The 18,602-nt window shown below is 46.6% G+C and overlaps 1 protein-coding gene across 1 annotated transcript; it reads right to left on the bottom strand.

The window, feature by feature from the left end:
* Positions 1-397: 397 nt before the first annotated feature.
* TRIB1 (tribbles pseudokinase 1) lies at positions 398-17,314 on the bottom strand. The gene is made up of 3 exons (XM_069220738.1): positions 16,117-17,314; positions 11,011-11,303; positions 398-2,906 (listed from the first exon to the last, which is right to left on the bottom strand). The coding sequence occupies exons 1-3, from the start codon at positions 16,435-16,437 to the stop codon at positions 2,438-2,440; spliced, it is 1,083 nt and encodes a 360-aa protein (XP_069076839.1). The 5' UTR covers positions 16,438-17,314; the 3' UTR covers positions 398-2,437.
* Positions 17,315-18,602: the final 1,288 nt, after the last annotated feature.

Here is an 18,602-nt window from a genome sequence, read left to right as displayed (position 1 = left end):
ACTGTGGGGCTCTTGGAATGAAGCAATTCATCTGTCATCCTGTTCAAGGTTAAAAAAAAAAAAAAAAGTAACGTATGAATTCGATGTTAATAATCCTCGTTATTTACAAAACAAGAAAGCTGCGAAAGCAAGAGCTTTCTCGCTACACACACGTATATAAACCCACAACTATATATATATATATACATATATATATATACACACATACACACACAACATATAGATGTATATATACACAAACATATATATATATATACACAAACATATATATATATATATATATATATATATATATATACACCGAGAGAGCTATAGTTGGGTGTAAAATATATGTATACACACACACCACACATACGTACATATATACCCCAAAGCAGAAACTACAGAACTAGAGAAATATTAACAAATTCATATTTATTAAAATATTTACAATCTGAACCTCAATTAGGTTTCTTCATATATACATTTTATATGTCTGACATAGTGTTTTTAGTGTTTGCCAGCAGACGTATGCTGCTCTTACATACAAGCATACAGTGTATCACAGATACAAATTTAGAACGATTGTGAGGTCTTAGTGCAAAGGAGTTGCTGTCTCCTTGTTAACTCTCACAGCTCACTGGGTGACAGGAGGGATCCCTGCTGTTACAAAAAATACAGTAAATCGCACATTAAAATAAAACAAACGGTGTATGTACAAAGTACACAATACGCGAGGTATGCATGGCATTTTTTTCACAATGCAAGAAAGTAGCATGCCAAGCTGGCATTGCATTGTCGTGAAGTTGTAGTTCAGAGAAGAACAACATTACCCGTTTAATACATGTAGAACCTAACTAATGTTACAGGTGATTTTTTTATACCCTGTCTTCATGAAAACAACTGCTTGGTGAGATTTGGTGTTTTGGTGCATGGCTGGTAGGCCTGACAATTAACTTTAGAATCGTTTGCACGTCATCAAGCAAAAGGCCAGTTACATTAGTTGTAGAATCCTTACTGGTTTCTAGTGATGTGCAACAGGACGTGGGATACACAAATTAAAGGGCCTAGGCTGTGTTAGTTAAAGAGGAAAGAAGATCAGTAACAAGAGTCATTGATCGGTGTGGTAATAGAATAGCATCCAATATATGTATTGTGTCCTAAATAATGGCTAAAAAAATATCACCACATTGGGGGTTAACGATAGAAAACCTACAACTAATGGGAAGATATTTTTTGTAAACGACTTTTATGACACTATATTTATGTCCGACGATATTTCTCTACAATCTAGTCCGAGGTGTAACCCATTGATCAGCCTGGGCCACATTTTCTGGCAAAGGCTGGCACATTTGCAGTTTCTTGAAGATTCAGTTCCAGCCCTGAAGAAGAAAGTAGTGGGTTCTATTTTCTTTAATTTATACCAATGGTTGTGGATGCTGGCGCTAATTTTAGGGACGCAGACTCATTTTCCATCATTGGACTTTGACCCAGAACAAGAGAAAGGGAGAAAAAAATGAAGAAGAGAAAAATGGGAAACTAGTGACAGAGAGAAAGCAGAAATGAACAAGAATCAACAATCGTGAGATCAAGGACAGGAAGTGTGGGTTGGTGGGAAAAACAGTCACGGCGTGAAATTAGCACTAATCAGCCTCGTATTAGACAACCCCGACATACTGACAGCTTCTAGCAGTGGAATCCTAAAAAGCCCCAGCTTTTTTTTTTTGTTTTTAAACAAATTAGGAACCATTCGCCAGCTAGAGATCATGCAATTCACCGTGGTCTTTCTGCCAATCTGATGGGAAAAAATATTCCAAAATCCAATCGTGCCATTACATTTCTCATGATCCCCAAGCAGAGGTGAAACACAGATCATGCCACTGTCACACTCCACTGCAGATGCATGGAGGGTTTTGAGTTTCTTAACATTCACAATCACATTCCTTACAAAGACCTGTTAATTGCAAAACAGAAGCAAACAGTTTCAAACCAACCATGTTACAACGGAAGAAAGATTCATAATACCCTTTTTGGGGGCTGTGGAAGTTGCCTGTTTGCGCGCTTGGTGAACTTTCCTGGAGAAGTTGTGCCAACTGAGCACATACCTCCTCTCCAGCACCAGTCACGATCTACATTTAATAATTTTAATGTCAGCTACTTTTTAAGTCTGAGTGCTACAAGTTTTATAGACAAGTAAAGCATTTCAAAACACAAAACGGCCCGGCCTTTCTTCAATGAAACAAGATCTTCTTCTGTGTTGCTTTTTTCTGTAAAAGATGGTGGTGGACAACGAAGGGGAGCTGGCAGCTCCCTATTGCTATATGGTACTGAAAGAAGCGTGCTGGATCAAAATATTGTTGTTTTCATGATTGTAAGACTGCAAATTAGTTCAAATGTCCTTAATTTAGTAACAATGACCTGAACACACTAGAAATGTAGTATGAGAGATCTGAAGAGACTAACAGAAGAAAGAGCTGATGTCCTCGGTGTCAATGTGATGGTCCGGGACAACCTGAGCAGAGTTTTCAGTGCTGTGATCGGTGCATCCTGACTCCAAGGCCGCTTCAAACCAGGGGTGAAGCAATATCTCAGATGCTGCCAGTCTCTCAGAGGGTTCCCGCCTCAGCAAGGAGCGGATGAGGCACCTCGCTTTATGCGAGACATGGTCGGGTATGCAGAACTGTCCTCTACGAATTTTCGAAAACAAGGCACTGGGGTCGGAGTCATGGAAGGGGTAGCGGCCCACCAGGAGAGTGTAGAGCATCACCCCCAAGCTCCAGACATCGGCTGACTTCCCTGAGTAGGTCCCCGTCGTGTTCAAGATTTCAGGGCTAACATAGGCTGGACATCCATGTTTGTCGGAGAGGGCATCGTCTCCCCCTTTCATGATGTGTGTGTCTTCCAAGCTTTCTAACCGCAGCTGAGTCCTGCAAGATAAAAAGGGGCGAAGAGGGGCTTAATAGGGAAGGCAATGTAATTGGTCATGATCACTCTGCACCAAACACTTGACCAAACTAAATAACCACAATACAAATTAAAAAGTGCACCGATGAGTACCACTCAACAAGGAAATAAAAACAGATGTAACATTGCGGACAGGCCTAGGGAGGAACCCGATTCCGTTGAATCTGCCATTACACGTGAAATGTAATGAGTGAAGATGACGCGTTATGCTATTTTCCTTTACAACTTTTTGTAGGAAAGTACCATCTTGCCTGGCATGTTACCCCCATTTTTCACTGTATATATGTTGTTTTAGTTGTATGTGTCACTGGGACCCTGGTAACCCAGGGCCCCAGTGCTCATAAGTGTGCCTGAATGTGTTACCTGTGTAGTGACTAACTGTCTCACTGAGGCTCTGCTAATCAGAACCTCAGTGGTTATGCTCTCTCATTTCTTTCCAAATTGTCACTGACAGGCTAGTGACCATTTTTACCAATTTACATTGGCTTACTGGAACACCCTTATAATTCCCTAGTATATGGTACTGAGGTACCCAGGGTATTGGGGTTCCAGGAGATCCCTATGGGCTGCAGCATTTCTTTTGCCACCCATAGGGAGCTCTGACAAATCTTACACAGGCCTGCCACTGCAGCCTGAGTGAAATAACGTCCACGTTATTTCACAGCCATTTTACACTGCACTTAAGTAACTTATAAGTCACCTATATGTCTAACCTTTACCTGGTAAAGGTTAGGTGCAAAGTTACTTAGTGTGAGGGTACCCTGGCACTAGCCAAGGTGCCCCCACATTGTTCAGAGCCAATTCACTGAACTTTGTGAGTGCGGGGACACCATTACACGCGTGCACTACATATAGGTCACTACCTATATGTAGCTTCACCATGGTAACTCCGAATATGGCCATGTAACATGTCTATGATCATGGAATTGCCCCCTCTATGCCATCCTGGCATTGTTGGTACAATTCCATGATCCCAGTGGTCTGTAGCACAGACCCTGGTACTGCCATACTGCCCTCCCTGGGGTTTCTCTGCAGCTGCTGCTGCTGCCAACCCCTCAGACAGGCAGCTGCCCTCCTGGGGTCCAGCCAGGCCTGGCCCAGGATGGCAGAACAAAGAACTTCCTCTGAGAGAGGGTGTGACACCCTCTCCCTTTGGAAAATGGTGTGAAGGCAGGGGAGGAGTAGCCTCCCCCAGCCTCTGGAAATGCTTTGTTGGGCACAGATGTGCCCAATTCTGCATAAGCCAGTCTACACCGGTTCAGGGACCCCTTAGCCCCTGCTCTGGCGCGAAACTGGACAAAGGAAAGGGGAGTGACCACTCCCCTGACCTGCACCTCCCCTGGGAGGTGTCCAGAGCTCCTCCAGTGTGCTCCAGACCTCTGCCATCTTGGAAACAGAGGTGCTGCTGGCACACTGGACTGCTCTGAGTGGCCAGTGCCACCAGGTGACGTCAGAGACTCCTTGTGATAGGCTCCTTCAGGTGTAAGTAGCCTTTCCTCTCTCCTAGGTAGCCAAACCCTCTTTTCTGGCTATTTAGGGTCTCTGTCTCTGGGGAAACTTTAGATAACGAATGCATGAGCTCAGCCGAGTTCCTCTGCATCTCCCGCTTCACCTTCTGATAAGGAATCGACCGCTGACCGCGCTGGAAGCCTGCAAACCTGCAACATAGTAGCAAAGACGACTACTGCAACTCTGTAACGCTGATCCTGCCGCCTTCTCGACTGTTTTCCTGCTTGTGCATGCTGTGGGGGTAGTCTGCCTCCTCTCTGCACCAGAAGCTCCGAAGAAATCTCCCGTGGGTCGACGGAATCTTCCCCCTGCAACCGCAGGCACCAAAAAGCTGCATCTCCGGTCCCTTGGGTCTCCTCTCAGCACGACGAGCGAGGTCCCTCGAATCCAGCGACACCGTCCAAGTGACTCCCACAGTCCAGTGACTCTTCAGCCCGAGTTTGGTGGAGGTAAGTCCTTGCCTCACCTCGCTGGGCTGCATTGCTGGGAACCGCGACTTTGCAAGCTTCTCCAGCCCCTGTGCACTTCCGGCGGAAATCCTGTGTGCACAGCCAAGCCTGGGTCCACGGCATTCTAACCTGCATTGCACGACTTTCTAAGTTGGTCTCCGGCGACGTGGGACTCCTTTGTGCAACTTCGGCGAGCACCGTTTCACGCATCCTCGTAGTGCCTATTTCTGGCACTTCTCCGGGTGCTACCTGCTTCAGTGAGGGCTCTTTGTCTTGATCGACGTCCCCTCTCTCTGCAGGTCCAATTTGCGACCTTCTGGTCCCTCCTGGGCCCCAGCAGCGTCCAAAAACGCCAAACGCACGATTTGCGTGTAGCAAGGCTTGTTGGCGTCCATCCGGCGGGAAAACACTTCTGCACGACTCTCCAAGGCGTGGGGGATCCATCCTCCAAAGGGGAAGTCTCTAGCCCTTGTCGTTCCTGCAGTATTCACAGTTCTTCAGCCTAGTAAGAGCTTCTTTGCACCAACCGCTGGCATTTCTTGGGCATCTGCCCATCTCCGAGCTGCTTGTGACTTTTGGACTTGGTCCCCTTGTTCCACAGGTACCCTCAGTCAGGAATCCATCGTTGTTGCACTGCTGATTTGTGTTTTCCTTGCATTCTCCCTCTAACACGACTATTTTGTCCTTAGGGGAACTTTAGTGCACTTTGCACTCACTTTTCAGGGTCTTGGGGAGGGTTATTTTTCTAACTCTCACTATTTTCTAGTAGTCCCAGCGACCCTCTACAAGGTCACATAGGTTTGGGGTCCATTCGTGGTTCGCATTCCACTTCTGGAGTATATGGTTTGTGTTGCCCCTATCCCTATGTTTCCCCATTGCATCCTATTGTAACTATACATTGTTTGCACTGTTTTCTAAGACTATACTGCATATTTTTGCTATTGTGTATATATATCTTGTGTATATTTCCTATCCTCTCACTGAGGGTACACTCTAAGATACTTTGGCATATTGTCATAAAAATAAAGTACCTTTATTTTTAGTATAACTGTGTATTGTGTTTTCTTATGATATTGTGCATATGACACTAAGTGGTACTGTGGTAGCTTCACACGTCTCCTAGTTCAGCCTAAGCTGCTCTGCTAAGCTACCATTATCTATCAGCCTAAGCTGCTAGACACCCTATACACTAATAAGGGATAACTGGGCCTGGTGCAAGGTGCAAGTACCCCTTGGTACTCACTACAAGCCAGTCCAGCCTCCTACACTTTTTATTCCTCTTTTTTTCTTGGTGCTACACCTGGCTTGCCCTATGGTACCCTTGGCACTGCCCTTGCTACCACAGGTCTCATGGGTCAAGAATCAAACTCGGATTTCTGTGGTTTGCTCTCCATGCCGTTTCCTTAGCTCAGCAGCACATGGGAGTAGGTAGACAGTGTAAGGTACAAGCAGTCAATCTTGTAATGTCATCAGAGGTCAAAGGATGCATTATGCCACTCCTGCTACCTGGCATTTTAGTGAAATGACAGCCAACAGCACAGTGAACCCTTATGCTTAGAGATGCATGTTTAATTATGGCAGCATTTTTCACAACTGCTAGGTAGAAATCATTTATGGGCTTACTGGTTTCACAGAGGGCAGTGTGGCAATGTCTTGAGCCCATTGAATATCATATAAAAGACTTACAACACATGTTACAAACTTACCAAGATGACCTCGAAGGCCAAATTTCTCTTTCACTACATTCAAATGTTGACTTTGTAACTCAACAATAAAGAAACGCCTACCTGTAATATTGTGATAGTGACATATGCATTGTCAGAAAATGGCAAAAAAATATCCTCAAATGCGACACTTTACCTGTATCACTGTGGTTATTATGGGCCTGATTTAGAACTTGTCGGATGAGTTACATCTGTCGAAAAATAAATCCCATGATATCGTATGGAATTTATATTTCGGCGGAGTAACTCGTTCACCAAGTTCTAAACGAGGTCCAAAGTCTTTTTAAAGTAATATATTGTGGTTTAAGAGATGTGTTCTCCTGTGTCATGTGATCCTTGAGGTGTTTTTGCTGAGGACATGGTCAAGTTGAATAAAATGTTACACGGGTGTGTTTAGTGGGGGTAATGGCACCCCAACTATGGTAAAGAGATGACATTTACCAGAAGGGAGCAATTCCTAATCCGAGTTCCGCCTCAACAAGGAGTTTCTTGTAATATTTGAAGGCCGAGGCAGGCGGTTGTGGAGGGGGCATGCTGGTTTGTGCCAGAGGTGTAGATGAGCTCTGAGGGTTACCCCTTTACACAGACTGAGAATTTGACCGGAAGACCTCCTCTGGATACTCGGCATGCCACGAACACGGTGGTTTCCACTTTTAAATGATCAAGAACCCGTGAACCCTATTTGAGCATGAGGGGCCTGGTCTGCTCGTATTTATATTAAACTATAGGCTTCCCTACGTCCAGGACTTTCACTCGATCGGAACCCAAGTCCCTCGATAAATGCTTCACCGCATGAGCCGGCAGCAGGTGAATTCAACTGAGCGCGTTTATAAGGCGATGACTCACGGCTCGGCGAAAGCACACACAGGGCGGAACCTGAAGGGTTAAAAATACCAGCTCCAGCCTCTCTGCAGGGTGACCTTCTGCCACACAAACCCCTCACCGTAAACGGAAAATATGACTCAAACTGCGCCGGGTGGGAGGCCTCGGCGCCCCAAGGCCGGCACCTGGGCCGCTTACAAAGACAAAACGTCAAGGACTGACTGCGTAACCGCCCGGGCCCCCTCTCGGCTGCAAAATGGGGCGCGCGTGACAGCCCTGGCGGCGCAATGCCCGCTCCGGGTGAGCTCATCTGGCGGCAGTCAGAGCAAGGCGTGTGTCTCAGCTCACCCTTCAATGCTGCCAACTTCTGCATGAAAGTAAGAGGGGCGCCTGACCCAAACTGTTAAACAGGTACGGGATCACATTTCTAAGCAAGGGCATCGCCCAGTCACCTCCTTCTCGCCTTCGAATAGAATCGTTTATCATTTTCGCCAGTCGAGCGTTTAGGACGATGCAAAGGTTTTTGGCTCCTCGCGAACTTTGCGAAATTGTATGGGGATTTTGTAACTTGATGAAGTTGGAGAGCTGCGCGCTTCCCCACATCTGACCAAAAAACAGAGAATGTGGTAAAACTTACGACACCAAAAATAATGGCAAGGTCAAATCTGCATAGATGTGCTACTGTGTGATAGGAGTCAACATTATCTCGCAAAACAGCTAAAATAATCTCGCGAAATACAGAACAAATTTGAGAAGGAGGCAAAGAAACAAAAAGCTCCACGAATGGCAAACATCGTGAACTTGACAGAAACCTGTCAGCATAAAACGATTTACACAGTCCGAGTGTCCGGGCCATATAACCTTCGAACGCAGACCGCTATTCTCAAATGCAAGTCGCAACCATAAAGCGCCACTTGCTCCAGCTCCCGTTCATGCCCTACTAGAAGTAGCACAGTGGACGTGACTCTTCGAACAAAGGGAATGCCTTGTTTGTTATTGCAACTGTGTGCGTCATTTTTATATGACTGAATTCCTGATATCAATGTTAGCCAACAGAAACCCCAGATAACAACGGGGAACTGTGCACACATCGGGTGACTGTGCCTCCCTTGCACCGCCAATGCCTCTGCGCATCATGCCGTGGCACCGAACTGACCTGCGCAGATACTTCCCCCAGTGATATGTACAAAAAATGTGTTACGGAGATAAGGTAATGAATGGTGTGACATCAGATAAATACTTAATACCTATGAGACAAGCTAATTTATTTTTATATTATACAAACAAGGCCAAATCTGATTCAAAACACTTTTGATCTTCTGAAATAACTGGTGGAAAATATAAGGGTTCTTCAAGTTTTTCACCAAATTTGTACCAAGGAACAAAGAAATGCGGCTTAACTCGTGCACATGCTTTCGCGCCTGTATTGCACATGCTGTTGCCATGTTATTTTTACTTTGCATTTAGAATTAGCAGCAGCTTTCAGCTACTGTTAGCAGGGGCCATAAAATGAGACACAAAGATACACAGAACCAAATCTGCACCCGTTTTTAGCTCTCTCCTTGGCTCTGAAGGGATCCTGGGGTATCTGGATTTACAACAGGAAATCCAAGAAAAGTGCACCTGTGATAGCTCCCTTTTCTAACAAGCTGACAGGCCAAAGCCAGAGGGAGAAGTACTCTACAGGTGTGCCTGTTTGAAGCGTGAGTCACTTTCTAAGAAACCAGCACATCACAATGAGGCAGTGAACAGTGAAAACAAAGGTCCTGCTAGAAGCACAATTGTGAAATAAGCAGCAAGGTTTCCCATAGAAAGGTAAAGTCGGGCAGGCCGAGGCTGCCGCGCCCTTCTAGGCTGCCAGAGGCCCCAACTGTACTAAACACAAGACTCCACGTGGTCTCCAGCTCTCCCTGACTACCTCAACACAAGACTCCACGTGGTCTCTAGCTCTCCCGGACTACCTCAACACAAGACTCCACGGGGTCTCCAGCTCTCCCTGACTACCTCAACACAAGACTCCACGTGGTCTCCAGCTCTCCCTGACTACCTCTACACAAGACCCCACGTGGTCTCTAGCTCTCCCCGACTACCTCAAGACACGACTCCATATGGTCTCCAGGTCTCCCTGACTACCTCAACACAAGATTCCACATGGTCTCCAGCTGTCCCGGACTACCTCAACACAAGACTCCACATGGTCTCCAGCTCTCCCTGACTACCTCAACACAAGACTTTACATGGTGAAGACTTTTGAAATTAACTTGCATTTTTGTCTTTCCCAGATCTGCTGGGGGGTTATGTCACGAACCCCTTACTCTTTCTGTGAAACATGTTTCAATGTGATAAATGGGCTTCCACTGCATTGGATCTCTACCCACAACACACACTTCCTTGTAGGCGTTTGGAAGTATTGGTCTGATAAGACAATAGGTGCCATATACTATGTGAAAGCTTCAGTCAGTTCTGGCTTTTAGTCAACCGCACTTTAGGTTTAAGGTCAAGTACTTTTGAAGTTAAAAAATCTCAGAATGCAAAGCAGTGGGTTTGAAAGCCGGGTCTGCCATGAGGTGTCACACATGACACTGGACGACAAGCCAGCTACGCAATATTCAGACACTGCTTGCGCGTAATACTGAATCAGGTTATCAGAACTGGCAGCAATAGTCCTAGCGCCGAGTTAGACTCGCCATGACAGGGCACACCAACTCCATGCGCAAACTGAGGCCTTTGTTTGAAGTTAGTGCGACGCTGTGGTGCATTTGGTAGACACATGCAGAGTCACCAAACACACGTATTTACCCAGAGAACGCTTTCTGTGCCAGCCTTCGGAAAGCTCTACTGTGTCTCATCAGTGGCCGCCTAAACACCAGCTGCCAGTGGTGCAATACTACCAAGAACAAATACTCACAGCAAGGAGAGTTTACTGGAAACTTCAATATTTAGCAGCCCAGAGGGTGACCTCAGAACGAGTTATTCCAAAACGCTTTCTCACAACTGTTGTAGATGAGAGGATGTTTCCATCCTTCTCGTCAAGCTTTCTTTTCGAGGTGGCTTAACAAAAGTTTTAACAAAAAACAACAGTTTGTATACAAAAGCACCTAATCAATGGTCAAGCATTCTGTGTGCCATAGGTGAATGAGCCCACGATAATAAAAAAAGAAATGGACGAAAAATACTCTTCATCCACGTGTTGTTTTTTTTTTTTTGCCTTTTTGTTGCATGTTTCAATGACAATAGCTCAGAGATGTGTCATGGCCATAATATGTGGTTTTCAGACTACTTCAGTAGGTGAAATAAAACACCCCACTAATATAACATATAGAGGACACGTATCAGGTGATCGCTTATTAGGGTCCCTGACTTGCTATCCAAAGATTCTGGTAACTAGCCTATAAACATGCGCCAGAGAGACAGGCTTTATGTATCACCAGAATCTTTAACTGCTTTGGCCACAATAGCTGGTTCTCCAAAAGGCCAGTCCTACTGAAGAAAGATATTAGAGGGTGCTGATGTTAGGAATATTTCCAGTACACAACAGACTGTGGATATTTGTGATGCCTTACCGTTCTTTATTAGAAAAAACAAATTTTCTGAGTTTGAGGTCTCCGAGGACAGCAGCAGACTGGTGGCAATGGGCAACGGCAGAGACAATCTGTTTGAAGAGATGGGCGGCCTCCTCCTCGCTGAGGCGTTTGCAGCGTCGCACATAGGAGTGCATGTCTCCAAAGTCCTTCTCGAAGAAGACGTAGGCCTTGCTTTCACCCACAATGACCTCCACTATGCCGGTGATATTGCTATGCCAGGGCAGCTGAAGACAGGGTACTATTTTGTCCTGGTAGTGCTTTAAGGGGAACACCTATGAAAGAGAGAAAACAACAGAAATGTATGTTAAGCATGACTTATGTTGAAAGGAAATATTTTAGCAAGTAGAGCTACCTTCAGGCAGTAGTCAGAACTCACTTCAAGTCCGCTTTGCAGAAGAATGGACACAACATTGATTTTCTTGAGTGTAATGTCAATAAAGGGATTTATCTACATCATAATGGGCGAGACTGTTGCTTGCCTTTTAAATTGAACAGAATTGGAAAAATAATTAACGGGATACATTTGTTCATCTGTGCATTCAAATGCTAAGCAAATGGTAAAAACAGGTGAATCTCTGAGGCTTATGAATGTAAAGGTTTTGCGAAAATTCCGACCTAGCTCCTAAACCAGCATAATGTTTTGCATAAAAATATTTGTACTTTAAAGGCCCCTCAAATGTGAAGGGCTCTGTAGAGGAAAAATGGACGCGCGCGTGCATGTGTGTTTCTTTGGATGAGTGGTTTTGGACAGAAGCATGTGAAGATATAATTGGGACAACACCGCTTTTTTTTACTTTCATACTGCAAATATTTATATTTTGATGCACAAGGAAGAGGGGCTGTCCCACATTTCCTGGGAAAGACAGAAACCAGGATTCAAGCCTTCAGGTTAAAGCTTCTCAAGGTCAACTCATCTCCTGGCAGAGGCTCCCGCACTTTGTTTAACCTATTGATCACAGACTGGTGTGAACAGGGTGCGGGCTTACTTACAGTCTGCATAAAATCCTTAGTATTTCCAGTGACAATGAAATAGGCCTTTTTGGACAAGGTAAATTAAAGACAGTTCAGTGTAAGGGAGACGCCGTTCTGACAAATGCACCTTGCGCAATGTGACATGTGACAATAATTCCATTCAGCAAAGGTGAAGCAAGTTCAAGGCACCTTCTTCTGAGAAACCAGTAGGTGGCAGTAGCAGGCGCGCGTTCCTCACTCGGGGGAAAGGTAAAGGTGTTTACCACAAACCTGGGATTGCGACACACGTGTCACGGTTACCAGAAATGTGCTTAAAAAGCTGTCTTTCACTAAAGGCGGAAGAGTTTTACTGACATTCCTGTTGGGTGACGGTTGTACTGCTTCGAGCAATCTCTGGAAACCCTTGTGATCTAATCGGTTAAAATTAGTTCTTTTTTATATTTTTTATCTTCATTATTATTGTTTTTCGTATATTATTGCCCCCTGGCGTCTTTTTAAGAAACGTTTTTAAAATATGACCTTGAACGCAGATTAAGTTTTTTTCCACTTCAGTAACAACACGATGAGTTAATGCGATATGTCACGATATCATGGAAGAATGCTCCTCGGCGGCTTTCGAGCAGGGAGGCGGAGTGAAACCGACTTTAATTGGAAGTCCCGTGTAGACGGGGAGTTTGTGCGTCTTCGGGGCGTCTGTGCGTGACAAGGCCCTTGGCTCGGCGGGCAAGTGCCCACCTAAGCAGACAAAGTCAATAGTGACCTGGTGGCCATCTTTCGTGAATGCCATGGCGGATGGGCCTGTGGCATGTCACTGGGGGTGGGCTGATAGGAGTTCCTTGAACTGGCCGCAGAGCCACCATTATGAAGTGCTGACCAGTAAGTGCTGACCACTTCCAATGTCTCTGCTTGAGAAGGAGCTCTCTCAGAAAAGTACAGATACCGGACTCCATTAACTCAAACTAACTCATGTTTACAAATAATACACTTTCATTTTACCTCTTACTTCAAATAAAAGCGCAAGGTCTCAGGCTCCAGAAGATGAAATGATTGGGAGGAGGCGTGCCCTCCCACCACGGTATCTGCAGCCCTGCCATCTACTGCGCATGTCCATTGAAATAAAAACGTGTATTAAGTGTGCAATGCACCACCAGCATGCAATGTCACATGCTTATGCGGCACCTGCTCAGTCGGGGCCATAAGTATTAAACAAAATATTTTCGACAACTCACTGCAGTAATCATATATATAGATGTACTGTAGTCATAGGAAACACCATAAAGAGGCCTACATGGCTGTCCCTGGCTCACTTTACTGAAATCCATAAACTACGCATCTTTTTCTCACACTTCTTCATCCACGACTTTTCTAGGCGCTGCGTCCCATAACAGGTTAACTACGTCATAGTGGTCATTACGCACCACATAGAAACACCCCCACAGCATCAAAATGGAGATACATTTCCAACCACACATCATAGATTGTGTAGCTTCTAGGCAAGCGCTCCGGTGGCCCACGCAGGGATAGTAAGCGCTATATAAATACTGCAATACCTCTAGGAATGTTATCAGCACATGCTTAGAGATGGGGGTGTTTGTGACCACAGAGGCTTGTGCCAGCAGTGAGGTCGCCTCGTGCACCCTGGGTGGTCTGGCCCACTCCTTGTGGTTAACATGTTTCCAAAGCACTGTGGAACCACTCACAGACAACGGCTCAGGGCAGATATGTGGCGTGGAGTAGAAAGACAAGGCAATCTAACACTGACACAAAGGGCTTCACAAAATAATCCTCACTGCCCATCAAATGGCGGCCACTTGCGTCGGACCCCCTGCTGCCAGAAATAACCACTGGCTGTTACACCCTCGCTGCCTAGCAGCGGAAGTAAACAAGAAATACCAGCGGACCGAAGCGCTGTCACAGGGAGTGCCAAAAAAGATGCCTTCCCCAGGAATGACCCTGTCCCTGCTGACTGCGCATCTAGGCATACTGGTGTGGAGTATCAGCCCCTGCTCAGTACCTTGAGTTTTCACTGAAGGTATCGAGCACTCTCACTCTCCGGGGTCCTCCAAATTAAAGGAATAAACGGCGAGGTAATGTTTATTGTGTGCTAAATGGCTACACAAAATTAATGTGTGTTTTTATTTGTTTACATTACAGACTTACAAATAAACCTCTGTCAAAGACATCACAACCCAATTGACAATTTTACATTTTCTATGCCAGAAGTTGGATTCAAATTAATATATTAATTTGTAGTTGTATACTTGTATTACAGCCCGTTCTCCCTGTAAATCTGGCGACAATTTGCATACTTCCACGTGCTACCCACAACACATCTGCAGAGAAACTCATATACGGATGCAGTGCCTTCTGCAAAACAAAGAGGCCGGGGTCAGGTGTCAGGGGCACAAGAGATCAAAATGACACAGTCCCTCACTTATTGGTGGTCTGATTGTTGGTGTGAGCCTGTTGCTTTCATCTGAGTACTCCATAGGGGAGCAAATGTTTGGCCATGGTGACCTCAGAAATTATAATATGGCAAACAGGTTTGGAATCTAGATTTTCCTAAACGGTAATACGTTCCCTCCTAGCCAGGAGAAGAGATGTGTCTAGTCACAGTGCACGACCTAGTCCTCAAATTTGGCTTTTTACTAAGAAAAATGCGCGCACTTCACCGCTCGGAAAATTCTAATATATGTGATGTGAATGTGTGTAATGACAATATGTAAAGGCAACAGACCAGTGTGCTGTCTAGGAGTTCACGATTACAGACTTCCAGCCCAGGCCACCCTATCACATCCCGGTTTCTGCAATCCGGTCTCAACCGGACCCCACACAGACAGACAGCAGTGTTCTATGTATAGCCTAACATGATGGACGTGCTCCTGTTTCAATCAAAACACGTTTTCTGTCAAGCGCTGCACGGCTCCTCGGTGCCAAGTACACACTGGCAAAAAGGTAGCAACACATTTACTGTAAAGTTTTTTAAAACTGCTGAAATAATAAATTACCAATTTGCAGCATGATGTTCACAGAGGCGCTGTGCTAAACACAGGTGTAGTGGTGGTAATAAACAATACCTTACTTTAATACAGTGCATCAAAACACACTTCCGCTGTTTCTAAACGTCACTACTGATCAGAATAAGCCATTCAATTTACCGACCTCATAAAGATAGAAGGATGAGCCCGGGCTGCAAGAATAAGAACTTGTGACCTTGAAAGCATGTTTCAGCGCTGAGCGTTTAACTCACAGCGCCACCCTGATGCTATTAAGGGAGCACGTCTACGAATGGCACATGTGTATAAATGGCACTTAGGGTCTATTTTTTTTTTTTAAGAGTGCACGATTGAGTTGCTCGCACAACTCAGTCTATTTAGTACCCACAGAGGAAAGAGTTCCGTTTGTAAAGATGTATCCACTCCATTAATCAGTATGTGAGATCTTGCCCACAGACTTTAATTCTGGAATATCCACTCAGCCTTTTCCTCTACTGAAGTTGATAACACGAGCACCACTGAGGTGGGGAACAAAGTGCCTCTATTACTAAGCGCCAAGATGCCCTAAAGGAGCAAATGCAAGCTGTGCGAGTGGAGACTAGTGTGAATGGCCTGGTATAGGGATACCAGGCTGCTTGCAGGGGTGTCTGGTGAATAGACTGCAACAGGTTGTGAAGCACTACTGCCAAGCAGGTAACGCTGTACGTAAGTTTCTATGTACCACAGCAGAAACGGGAATGGGCAATCTCGGGAAACAGTCCATACAACGTCTGTAAACATGAAATAGAACATCAAAAACACGTAATTGCCTTCCACTCAATACACCTACAAGGACACACTACGGTATGCTTTCTGCGAGCTCACTGCACACCTGGCGCACACTTCAGAACCTCTACTTCAGCATGCTTCTGCCGGAGCGGGGGAAAGTCCAAGACCTTGCAATCAACAGAAGCGGTTGCTGTTTCAGTCAGTTTACACATTTTTCTTATGAATATTATTGATCGAATTTTCGCATATTATTGCTCTAATTAAAGTCACCCAATGTATGCTGGCATGTGTTCTATAGTGCTGCGCGGGCGTCAGAGCGCTTTACGCAAGGGCTATGGCTGCCGCTCACCTTGCACTGCAGCTCCTCTCCCGTGTGCAGCTCCACAGCCCGGCAAACTCCCTCCCGCCCGTCCGGCTGCAGCAGCAGGTAGTTGGCGATGCGGGTGGGCCCCTGGGGGTAGTTCAGGTCGGTGCCCAGCTGGCACGGGGAGCTGGGCGGGGACGAGCCCAGGTAACCGCTGCTGTCCGGCGGGGGGCTCTCTGCCAGCCGGGGGCACTTAGCGGCGGGCTCGTCGCTCTCCAGCCGCTTGAGGCAGCGGGCACGGAGGCAGAGGGAGGCCCCGGGGCCCCGCTGCTGCCGCCGCCGCGGATGCTGCAGGGTGACAGGCATTGAAGGGTCTTCCGGCCGGAGAAGAGACGGGGGCGTCAGGTGGACTCGTTGAGCATTTACCGACGGGCTTCTAGGCGCTGCTTCCTTCCCCCAAAGCAGTGTCCAGCGTTCACTTTTCCTAAAAGCAGGATCTCCGCTGCCCCTTCCCGGGGACACCCCGGAGAAAGCAAAGCCCGGCTTCCACGGACAGCACAGCCGGAGGAGCGCCTTCTCCCACAGGCAGCGCTGGATGCGGGAAGCCTGGAGTCTGGGGATCCCTCTCCTTCAAAGGACGCGCCGAGGTCACTTTCAGTGCCAGGCTCCGGGGGACCTGGGCATTCCCCCACCGCAGTCAGAGCCGCCCTCCCGGCGTCAGGAGCAGGATGCACAGGATGCTCCGTGCACACAGGGCTCCTCGGTCCGGGCAGCAGGTACCAGCCTCATTAAACGTCCTTCCGACACAGGTATCCGCTTTGCAGCTTCCCCAGGTGTTTGTTTCAGTTCAGAATTCTTTAAAGTGTTTCTACGTCTCCTTGCGCGGTCAGTTCCAGGTGTGGGGCCCCTCCTGTGATGCACTAGCACCCCTTTACTGCTGCGGACGTTGCCGGGGAGCGCCAGCAGCGGTGCGGGGACTGCAGCGAGAGTGCCGGAGAGCCAGGCGGCGTGTGTGCAGCCGAGGCTGGCTCTGCCCGTCATAGGCTCCCACACTGGCACACACACGGGATTACACAGCGCTGGCTCGGCCCCCTGTGACTCATACAGTGTGTGTGTATATAAATATGCAAGCGCCGGGCCGGAGGTTGTGCAATACATAATCACCTCCCTGCATCATCAAACACGTATCCAGGGCGCTGGAGGAAGCCGCCGCCGCCGCCAGCTGCAGCAGCAGACGGTGGACGCGAGCCAGCTCTACGACGGGAGGGCACGCCGGGGCGCAGCGACACAGAAGAAGGACGCCACTTTCGGTTTGGATGGGAACGGCGCGCCCGCGTCCATCTTGACAAGTCCACATTGGCCGCTCGTTCGTAGCAGAAACTGTGTCTCGCCGCCTTTACTTCAAATAACGTGACCTAACGACGCAGAACTGCGATTTATTTTTGCGCCACTTAGAGACATATCAGAATATGTGAGGCTATACCAATTGCAAAGTAGCAACCAACAAGGTTTACGTGTTCTTCTATTATTATTGTTAAATCCTATTAATAACTGAAAACCATGCAGAGCTGTTTGGAGACACCGTAAGACGCGGTGCTTATTCTGCCCGAGCCCTCTTGTATGCGCTCTGAGGTATTCTAGTCTACTACGGCTGGTTTGTGATAGTCTGGCAGCGGCACATAGGGGAGCTTGCCAGCTCCAGCTCTAATTCACTGGAAGAGCTGGCGCTGTGTCTGGAATCACCTGCCCTGTCTTTATTTCCCGATGACTGACCCAACAAATCTCCGGAGATTGACGCAATGGAACGCTGCTCTTTTCCAGTGTATACCGGCCCTGTTTCAAGGGATTACAAAAGTGTTACTATCGTTTTAGTCTGATTAAATACAGTATTACTTTTTTTGTGGGACTTTTTTAGTCTTTAGCAAAATAACAAAACACAGATGGGAGGTTTAGAGCAGGTCCCTTCTGGAAGTGGTTGGTTTGCATACATACTGACACTTCCAATTTAAGCACGAGACTATTTTTAAAACCAAAAATGACTATTTTACCTTTCTCCCATTTAAAAGTTCCTGCACTTCAGTGCAAGTTAATTGTAATTAGCATTGATGCTTACGGCACAACATTTGAGCAGTACCCCCATGCACTCACCCAGCTGTCCACCCCCTCACACTCCCCAGATAACTGCCAGTACATCTAGAGACAGCACCTGACCCGAAGAATTCACAATCACTGCACAATGTGACACCTCAATCTTGCATCCCCTTTACAGTTCCAGGGAATGTTGCTTGCCTGCAGAGACAGCAGTGTCACAGGCTCTCTGGTGTCATCGGGCGAGACAGCGCACAAAGACAATGTTCACACCTATATAAAAGGGTTAAAGGCTTCTTTAATAGAACAGGTCTGGGAAAACTGTACCCGTAAACCACCTAGGCAAAATGCCTTACAAAACTAACCAGCTTAATTTATTTATTGTAATTGCTAAAAACCCCACCCCTAAAAAGTCTTACCCCCTTGAACACACCTTTCCCAAT

The sequence above is a fragment of the Pleurodeles waltl genome, chromosome 2_2, assembly GCF_031143425.1.
Source record: "Pleurodeles waltl isolate 20211129_DDA chromosome 2_2, aPleWal1.hap1.20221129, whole genome shotgun sequence".
NCBI classification, from domain to species: Eukaryota; Metazoa; Chordata; class Amphibia; order Caudata; family Salamandridae; genus Pleurodeles; species Pleurodeles waltl.
The sequence above is the reverse complement of the archived record's forward strand: the minus strand, read 5'-3'. Positions and strand labels throughout refer to the sequence as shown.

Coding starts and splice junctions, on each gene's coding strand:
- TRIB1 (XM_069220738.1), bottom strand. CDS start 16,437: ATGCCTGTCACCCTGCAGCATCCGCGGCGGCGGCAGCAGCGGGGCCCC. Junction 11,304..16,116: donor GAGAGGAGCTGCAGTGCAAG/GTGAGCGGCAGC, acceptor TCTCTTTCATAG/GTGTTCCCCTTAAAGCACTA. Junction 2,907..11,010: donor GTTTTTTCTAATAAAGAACG/GTAAGGCATCAC, acceptor TTTATCTTGCAG/GACTCAGCTGCGGTTAGAAA.